The following is a 10,000-nucleotide window of genomic DNA, read 5'->3' on the forward strand; positions in this document are numbered from 1 at the left end:
GGAGAGAGAGGAGGAGAGAGAGAGAGAGAGAGAGAGAGAGAGAGAGAGAGAGAGAGAGAGAGAGAGAGAGACAGGTGGGTATTTATCTAAATGATCTAATACTCCCACATTTAATGAGCATCTGTCTTTGACATCTCATTTGATTCTGGGTCACGTTAAACCAGAGAATCAACCAAGAGAGAATATAATGGATTATTTAAAGAAATAGATCACAAAAAATAAAGAAATGTCATTATATACTCACCCCAAACCTGTTTGCTGTTATTTATTTATCAATGAAAAACAACACAGTTCTTTTCTAATCATGTCTGTTAAACTCCAACAAAAGCTACATTTCAATTCTTCTGTAGCCATGTGATGGCTTTGTGTGATGAAAATTTGTGTTAACATTCATTTCGTCTACTTCTCAAATCTCTTACAATTCAATATAGAATATATACAGTATATATTTTTAATTTCTTAAATTACTAAATATATATCATATATATTACTAAAGATTTTGTATGCATCTTGTGTAGTTGTGTTTAGAGAGTAAACTGAGGCTTAGCTTTGAGAAGAATTTAAGGAGGTTTGGCAAATGTATTGAGTAAAAAGTCAGGAGAACGACTGAAGAGAGAATCAACAAAATATTAGAAACTGATAAACTGTGCTCAATGTTTGTTTTATTCACGGTCAGCTTTTTGTGTTTCCATGCATTTTCATTTTTGTATACTGGAATAAACCCACATTTCCTGATATGGAGCTGTAGTTTGCTTATATTTTGATGCTTTCATCGAACTTTAAAAGAATTTAAAGCAAACACTGTGCAAATATGTTCACTTCTGGCCACTACTCTACACCAGTGGTTCTCAAACTGGGGGCCGTGGCCCCCTGGGGGGCCCCAAGATGGATCCAGGGGGGCCACAGATTTTGTAGCATTTTATGAAATATAGAAATTTATCATAGATTTTATGCAATCAAACATCAGAAAAATGACACCACCAACCAAACGAATTGAGGTTCCAGCATTGTATAACTGAATGTTTTTGGTTTAATTAAAATAAAAAGTTTAAGATTATACGTCTTTATATGGGGGGCCGCAAAGCGATGCACTTAACACAAAGGGGACCTTACAACGAAAAAGTTTGAGAACCACTGCTCTACACTACTACATAGTGAATAACACTGTGAGGAGAAAATCTTTTTTTATGTTTCACACAGTACCAGCTTACAGGTTAGAAATAACACGAATGTAAGAAAATAATGACAGAATGTTTATTTTTGAGTGAACGCCGTGCAGATGAGAGCTGTGTGTGTGTGTGTGTGTGTGTGCGTGTGTGTGTGTGTGTGTGTGTACGGCTCTTTGTTTTAATGAATAAGAGATATGTGAAGCTCTTAATGAGCAGTAGAGCTGTAATGATGCTCGCTCTGACCCTGTCTTACCAACTCACATCACAACCTCCCCACCACGCTCCTGTCTCACTCTCACCATCCCCCTGTTCTAGTGTTAATGACCCTCTCTCTCTCTCTCTCTCTCTCATAATTAATCTGGATGTGAAGACTGAACTTTCTTCTTAATGATCGTCCGTCTGAGCCGAGCGTTCCGCCGGTAAAGTTTAGACCTATTAGGAACAGAAAACGTTTGCTAATTGTGTAATGATTTTGAGATTGATTGAGTCTCTAGATTGTTTTGCCTTTATGCTAAGTTTCTATGCACTTGGATGATTTGTGTGGTTGCTAGGGTGTTGCCTCGTTACCTAGCAACAGTGGTAAATAGACAGTAGTAAACAAGTTGATTTAGTAAACGCATCAAATTTGGAAACTGAGCAATGTAAGCAAATGATTCCTTTACTTTTGTGTGAAACGTTTGTGTAAAAACGGGCGTTCACACCAGCGCTGTTTCACATGCTGGCGTCTGACCTGTTAAAGAGGTTGTTTCTGGAGACCATCCTGAGGAATCCGGTGGGGTCCGTCACTGAGTTTAGCTTGTTGTTGAGCTCTTCAAACTGTTGATCCAGCAGATCTCCAGCTTCACTCTCAGTCTCGCTGCTGGAACACGCTCTGAAACACATTCAAAGAGTATTTTAATCATTTTCCCACAGTTAAAGTGTGTTGCACATGCTAAAATCAAAGTAACGCACAGCAACTTGTGTCTGACGGCTTTGAATTGGAAATGACAACAGCATTATGATAAAACACACCAATGATTGCTATATAGATTTGAATGATTTTGTACAACAAAATTCACCATTGTGATGCCAGAGTAGTAACAGGTTTTTTGATATGGTGCCCTTACTGGTTGCTATGGTGTTCTGAATGGTTGCTAGGGTCTTCTGGGTGGCTGTATAAGTTAAAAAGCTGATGATATTCTAGTGTCCATTTCTTGCTCGTAAAGAATTATTTCTGTTTTATTGTCAGCTAATATATTATATTATTAATCAAGATGTAATTTACAGTTTTGCATATATACAGTACAGTAAATACATACTGTACATACATGAAAACGTTCATATATAGACTCATTTGTGTAAGCAATACCTTTCACAATTCAACAAAACATCGACACACGTGTTGACTCTCTCTGCCGCTTGCATTCAGACACAACGCAAAATAACAGAAATGATTTTACAAATGAACAAGCAATTCACGAGCAAAGCGTCATTTGCAATCACAGATAATAAGAGATGAATCACTGAGCATCTGGAAAACACGCGAGCAAATATCTCTGATTAGTTTGAATGAAAAAACAGATCTCTCCAGTAATCGTCTTCATCTCAAACGACACGCATGGATTCATCTGTTGGGTTAATAATGTTTCATTCAGCTCACCTCAATTACACACAAAACACACTTCATCTAATACACGCCGATGAATGATGCAGATGTTTGACTCATTATACCGGACTAATCTTCGCATGCTATCAAAACATGTCAATATGAATTAAACATTCCACAAACTTCGGAAGATCTTGCATATAAACGTGTTTACCCAAGTCATAAATGCACCGGAACGTCACGTAATATTTTCCCAAGACGCTGCACGAACATCGCTCTCATTCTTGTGACCGTTTCAAAGCATTTATCTCGGCGAGCATGTTCCAGTGCTCAATATATTCCTTCTGAGAGCCAAGCCAAATCCTGTTGAGATCTTGATTTCATTCTTGTCCGTGTAAAACCCTCTAGGATGGGAGAAATTTCATTTTGCTTCCAAGCGGCAATAAAAAGCACTGGAGGAGCCACAGAAATCATCTTTTCTTCATATCTGGAAGCAGGAGTTGTGTGTAATGCATCAGATTTCTAGCACGGCCCGAGAGCCCACGACCTGTCAGAGCGTTCCGCAGGACACGGCTGCAGCCGTGGTTTGGGAAGAGTGCATTGGAAATAAGGATGACTCAGAGTTACAGACGGAGCCTCGGAGTGTTGTGTTGGGCTAATGTGTCAGGCTGAGATAGGCCATGATGCTTTGAGAGAGATTTTCCCCCGGTGAGTGACTTGCACTCGCTCACTTGACCTGAGAGGTTAACAAAGGTTGTTTGCACACTTGGGTTAACTGTGCAGGTTCATTTTCACATTGCACAGTTTGGCTTCTATCAATGACGTGAGCAACTTTAACAAATATGATTTTACTGGGAAAAGGCTTTCTGAGCATCTCGCCAAACGGCCATGAGAATTACATAATCAAATCCTAATTATCAGGGGTGCGAAGATATATTATAATACAAATTAAGATATTTATTGTTGTATAATACAAAAGTTAATATTTCATGCATCTCCTCAAGATCTGCAGAAGAGATCTCAAAAATGTCTCAGAAACTACAGAATTCATACTCAGTGTTAACAAGATATCAAAGATCTCAATATAAACTCATTTCTCATTATTATATTTTCATATTTTCACAAAATAAAATGATTTTGGGTATGTTACCCACATTCCATTAATAACTTTACACTCTTCATATTATCTGACACACAAATATGCACTCTTTTGTGTATAACTGCGAAGAAACTTTTTTTTAAACACAGAGCTGTCAAACGATTCATCTCGATTAATCACACCCAGAATAAAAGTTTGTGTTAAGATAATATATGTCTGAGTACTGTGCATATTAATTTTGTATTTATAAACACATACATGTATACATATTTAGGAAATATTTACCAATCATTTAAATTACATATAAATGTTAATAAATTTGTATATTTCCTTCAATATATGCATGTGTGTGTGTGTTTATAAATACAAAAGTAATATGCACAGTACACAGACATATGTGACCCTGGACAACAAAACCAGTCTTATGGGTCAATTTTTAGAAATTGAGATTTTTACATAATCTGAAAGCTGGATAAATAAGATTTCTATTGTTAGAATATGACGATATCTGGCTGAGATACAACCGTTTAAAACCCAGGAATCTGAAAATCGCCTTTGAAGTTGTTAATCAGGGGCACTGTGGCAGACCATCCACTCACAAAAATAAAGTTTTTATATATTTAAGGAAGGAAATTTACAAAATATCTTCATGGAACATGATCTTTACTTAATATCCTAATGATTTTTGGCATAAAAGAAAAATCGATCATTTTGACCCACACAATGTATTTTTGTCTTTTACTAAAAATGTTCCTGTGCTACTTAAGACTGGTTTTGTGATCCAGGGTCACATATACGTATTACATAACACAAAATATTATTCTGGACGCAATTAATTGTTTGACAGCCCTAAAAAAACCTTACTTCAAGTTTATATACTATATAAAATACTTATAAATAAGTTTTTCATCATTTCTGTGGCTCCTCCAGTGTTTTTTATTTCCTCAAGTATTAACATTTAAAAAGTAGAAAGTGAAAAGTATGAAGAACGTACTTTAGATGTGACTCAACCATGCACTGCGTTAAAGGCATAGTTCACCCAAAAATAACAATTCTGCCATCGTTTCTTTACCCTAATCTGACTCTTTCCTCTGTAGAACACAAAAGAAGATATTTTGAGAAATGTCCAGTGTTTTTTGGATATCAATGTTCCTCACAATATCGTCTTTTGTTTGGCAGAAGAATGAAACTCATACAGGTTTGAAATCACATGAGGATGAGTAAATGATGAAAGAAATGAAAGTTTATAAATGTAATGCAGACGTGCTCGGAGTATCATCAGTCTCATCTAACAGCTGGAAGAGGTCTTGATGGAGGAGGGTAATTGCTCATATTGCAGACAGTTGCTGGTCTCACAACTCCTGTTCTTTCCTCACAATGAATGGGGTCTTCAAAGGTGACATATTGCACCCAACCGTGTGGAAAGGATTGCTCGCAGCCCCTCAGTCAAGCGCTAAATGATCCTTTAATGGGTAGGGATGAGCGGAGAGCTCGCTGGAGAATCCACCGCACCTCTGGTGACTAATGGCAGCCACTCGCAGCCTTCCGTATGCGTACAATAATGGCCTTTGTTTCAAGCATTGCAAGAAATTCACACTGAGAACTTCTGACGTCTCTCACACACACACACACACACACACACACACACACACCGGCTCCACCAAACCTGCCAGCGTCTTCACCTAATTACATGTCAGAACACTCTCAAAGCCATTCTTCCATGTGAGAGGTGAAAACCCTTCAGCTTCCTCGCGGTTCGAGCCGCAGACACCCACATCCATGCGGTGCGGCCTGCAGTCGAGCTGCGGCGCGTGACAATATCAGGGTGAGTGTTGAGATGCGCGCGTAACTCAGATTCTAACACGGATGCGTGCATCAGGGTTTATTTGGGATGGAAACCAACATGAAAACAACTGTGGGACTACAACACATTTAGACTATTTTCATGTTGTTTTACATACTGTACACATGTGTCAAAAGGAGTATGTCAGCCAAATACGATTTTTAAAATATAATTTTATATATATATATAATTATAATTATTATTTTTTAATTATAATGAGTTCTAATGCGTTTTATTGTATCTTGTCGCGTTGCGCCGGCCCACGACGCAGCCGCTGTAGACACGGTGTAAAAGATCATTTCAAAATTACTTTCAGTTTTTCTTAATGAACTATTTCTAGGTATGTGTTCAGGTAACATGATCGTTTTTGTTTCATTCTGTGAAGGGCTAACAATATTTATCCCAAATTTCAAATAAAAATATTGCTTCTATTCGCATTTATTTGCAGAAAATAAAACTGGAGAAACAGGGGAAAACAACAGAAAAGATGCTCTGTATTTTTTCAGACCTCAAATACCGCAAAGAAAACAAGTTCAGATTCACTTTCAAGCAATTCAACAGTCATATTTTCCCATGTTTTTAGAAAAAGTTCTAAAACATTTATTTTATGTGATAACCTGGATTTTGATCACAGTTTTCATGCGTCTTGTCATGCTGTCAGTCTTTCACATGGCTGTCGGATGACTTTCTGTCACTCCTGAGGTTTGATTTTGTAGAAATTCAACAGACACTGGACTGGAATGACCACAACACATCTAAAAAAATGCAGATTCGATGAACATTTGGAATGATCGCTTCCATTTTTCTGCATCTGAAACAACCTCGTTTTTGTTCTATTCGGCTGTGATCCTTCAAGCTGTTTTTAAACACACGACACGTTCGGCGGGCGCGACCTCAAACCCTCTCTCGTTCTCATCTTAATTGAATGTTGTGCGTGTGGAGGCAGAGATCAGCGCGAGCGGCAGATGAGCGTTATGCTGAGGTTATGAAGATCAATGAGTTCTGCTGTGACCTGTGACAGTGGGACACGGTGAAGGACACATCTCACGCGCCCTTCAGCAAATGACCTCACACCTGCTATTAACATCTATCTCAGATGATCTGAAATAAACAGGCGCTGAAGTGTTTACCTGCTGTAGTAGGAATCCACTCCGAGGGCCTCGCGGGCGTTAGCGATGTGCTGCTCCAGAGAAGAGCCCACACATCCGCCCGCCTCCTGGAAGTCTGACGCTCCGCCCTCCGACGCGCCCTCGCCCAGGTACACCTCATGAAACTTCAGGATACCTGAGAGACGGACAGACAAGGTAAACTTCAATACTGCTTAAAGGACAATATATAGTGCACACTGCATACTACGTACTAAACAGAACACACAATTCTTGAGAATAAATGTAGAATATAGTGTGTGGAGCAGCGCTGGATTTAAGGTCAAATGTAAGACACCGGAGGTCTGAATCCTGTGGAGAGTTCAGAACGCGTTCATACACTCGGGAGCTTTAGTGCTTTAGATGTTCAGCGTGTGCTTTGTGTTCTAATGAAGTCCCAGTAATGTATAGAAGCACATGAGAGTCAAACACAAGGTCAGAGAGCTGAAATATTCTCCTGTGGGCTGAATGTACTGCTGGATTCACATCTGTTTGTGTGTCTTTGTGTTGTTAGCAGAGCTAAAAGCCCAGAGAAGTGCAGGTGTGTGTTTGACAGGAACTGTACTAACCTTTCTGTATGCTTGTGACTATTTCTATGTGTGTGTGTGCGTGTGCGTGCACGTTTATTGTGTGTGTGATGGGCGTATATGTGCTAGAATGTGGTGTTGTTGTGTATGCGTTGTGTTTTTTATGTGTATGTGTGTGTGTGTGTGTGCATGCGTGCGCGTTTAATGTATATGTGTGTGTGCGTGTGCGTTTAATGTGTATGTGTGTGTGTGTGCACGTTTAATGTGTGTGTGATGGGCGTATATGTGCTAGAATGTCATGTTGTTGTGTATGTGTTGTGTTTTTTATGTGTGTGTGCGTGCGTGCGTGCGCGTTTGATGTGTGTGTGTGCACGTTTAATGTGTGTGTGATGGGCGAATATGTGCTAGAATGTGGTGTTGTTGTGTATGTGTTGTGTTTTTTATGTGCATGTGTGTGTGTGCATGAATAAATTTGTGTGTTGCTTGTATATGTCTTGTGTGTGTTTGCAGTTGTGTTTTATGTGTGTTGAATGTATGTATGTGACAATAGAGTGTATATGTCTGTGTGGTGGTTGTGTTGTGTGTTTTACGTGTGTGTACTTGTGTGTGGTTGTGTTTATTGTGTGTGTCAGTGTGTTTCTTTCGTGTATGTCTGAGTGTGTGCGTTTGTATGTGAGAATGTTTGATTGTCATGGTTGTGTGCATGTTGTGTGTAAATGTGCAGGTATAAGTGTGTATGCACTTTTGTGTGTTGTGTGTGTGTTTAAGTGTGGGTAAGTTTTATGTGTTATGTATGTGGTTGTTTTGTGTGTTGTATAACATATATGGTTGTGTTTAATGTGTTGCGTATGTGATTGTGTTGTGGCTGTGTGGTTGTGTTTAATGTGATTGTGTGTATACTGTTGTGTGTAAGCGTGTGGTGTGGTGGGATTGGGGGGCAGGTGGTTCTGCCGCTTTGCTTTAATTTGCGGATTTTTACCAGCTTCACCAAACAGCAGGCGGTGGGTGTGAACCGTGTGTGTGTTGCGTGTAAGTGTGTGTTGGCAGGATTGAAGCCGCGGGGAACAGAAGGTGTGAGGCACACGACAGCAGGAAACACATCCATGAACCGAGCACACGTGTGTGTGTGTGTGTGTGTGTGTGTGTGTGTGTGTGTGTGTGTGTGTTTGACAGGCTGCTATTGTCTTTAAACTGAAAGATCCCGTGTGGCAAAACCTGATCAAATAATTGTTTCTTTCTTGTTGTGTGTGTTTAAGCCGCCAAACTTGTGTTGCGGTCATTCTACACAACCACATATCAACATATGTTTAAAATAACATTTACTCTGTTATGTTTACGATTATGATGGACAGCAGTATCTGTCAATCATATCTACGGTTCATCCCAACCCAACATTACAATTAAAACAGCACAACGCGATTCGACAACAATTAAACACAACCCTCCTCTTTACTTCTTTTGTATACACAAAAGCTTCAGTTTAATATAATGACCGGAGACAGACAGAAAGGGATCATCTCTGTTATTGATCTGTGTAAACATGTACAAGTGTGTGTCGTGTTGGGTTGTGTTCAAACAGACAGACAGCGTCTCCGCGGGTCTCTCATGAAGTGTTCAGCTGTGTTCGTCTGACACCTTCATCTCACACACACACACACGCACGCACGCACGCACACACACACACACACACACACACACACACACACACACGCACATCGCTCAATTCATTCATGCGTTCAGTCTGGGTGTGATATCCGCCGTCTCTACACACGCTATATGCACACTAGAGAAACACATGTTTAGTGGGCGTTCACACACAGAATGTGAACAAAATTTCACAGATATGCAAATAGATGCATAACAAAACCATAAAAGTTACAGCGCTTTAAATAGTCCAAATGTGTCACGCAACCAATCAGAAGAAATAAGGGGTGGAGCTAGCATCTTGACATTTATGCCATTTGGCCAAGAATCCAACAGTGCATTGAAGTTTGACACGTGACCCGTATGCGTGTTTCCTAGGATCGATCTCATGACCTGTGGTTGCTAGCGCAATGCTCTACCAAGTTAGCTTCAGGATCAACCTGACATTTGACTGCGAAACAAAGGAAAGCTTCATTGTGCTGTCTTGAGTTGTTTTCTTACCAGACCCTGGAGCGAGGAGCCAGCTGTACAGGTAACCAGCGGCCAGAGAGAAGTAAAGAACCAGAGCGCGCTGTCCGTTCACAGTGTCCAGAATGTGCTCGACGGTGACGGGGGTGTAGGGGTCTGAATCCTGCTGACCCGTCTGTCTCTCCACCAGCAGGTCAGCGAAAGCACGGGTGCGTCCGCGCTCTGCCACCGCCAGCGCCTCGTCGTGATGACCTGAGCGAAGGGTCAGAGGTCAGCGCTGGGCTTCAGAAACATCTTTAGAGTACACTACTACGTTTAGAGAGTATCGTCTCTTTTCTTTCTCAAAACACGAATCAATGATGCGAAACGAAATGAAAAATGATACAAAACCTCCACTGGCTCTACGTGATCTCTTTCAAGTACGTACAGCGTTTTAAAATGATTTAATGGGGGAATGTTTCTACCGAGGCTGACAAGGACCCGCTGGAGAGCCTGGTACGAGGAGGTCTGCAGGTCAAAG

At 40.3% G+C, this 10,000-nt stretch overlaps 1 protein-coding gene across 1 annotated transcript in view; it reads right to left on the reverse strand.

The window, feature by feature from the left end:
- ttc28 (tetratricopeptide repeat domain 28) overlaps positions 1-10,000 on the reverse strand; it is a 189,142-nt gene that overhangs the window by 9,198 nt on the left and 169,944 nt on the right. Inside the window, exons 10-13 of the mRNA XM_057320454.1 lie at positions 9,945-10,000; positions 9,514-9,732; positions 6,827-6,980; positions 1,900-2,040 (exon numbers count right to left, since the gene is read on the reverse strand). The exon at positions 9,945-10,000 is cut by the window's right edge and continues 74 nt beyond it. Of these exons, the coding sequence (XP_057176437.1) occupies positions 1,900-2,040; positions 6,827-6,980; positions 9,514-9,732; positions 9,945-10,000 (570 nt within the window). The remainder of the gene's footprint in view (positions 1-1,899; positions 2,041-6,826; positions 6,981-9,513; positions 9,733-9,944) is intronic.

Source organism: Triplophysa rosa, linkage group LG22, assembly GCF_024868665.1.
Source record: "Triplophysa rosa linkage group LG22, Trosa_1v2, whole genome shotgun sequence".
NCBI lineage: Eukaryota > Metazoa > Chordata > Actinopteri > Cypriniformes > Nemacheilidae > Triplophysa > Triplophysa rosa.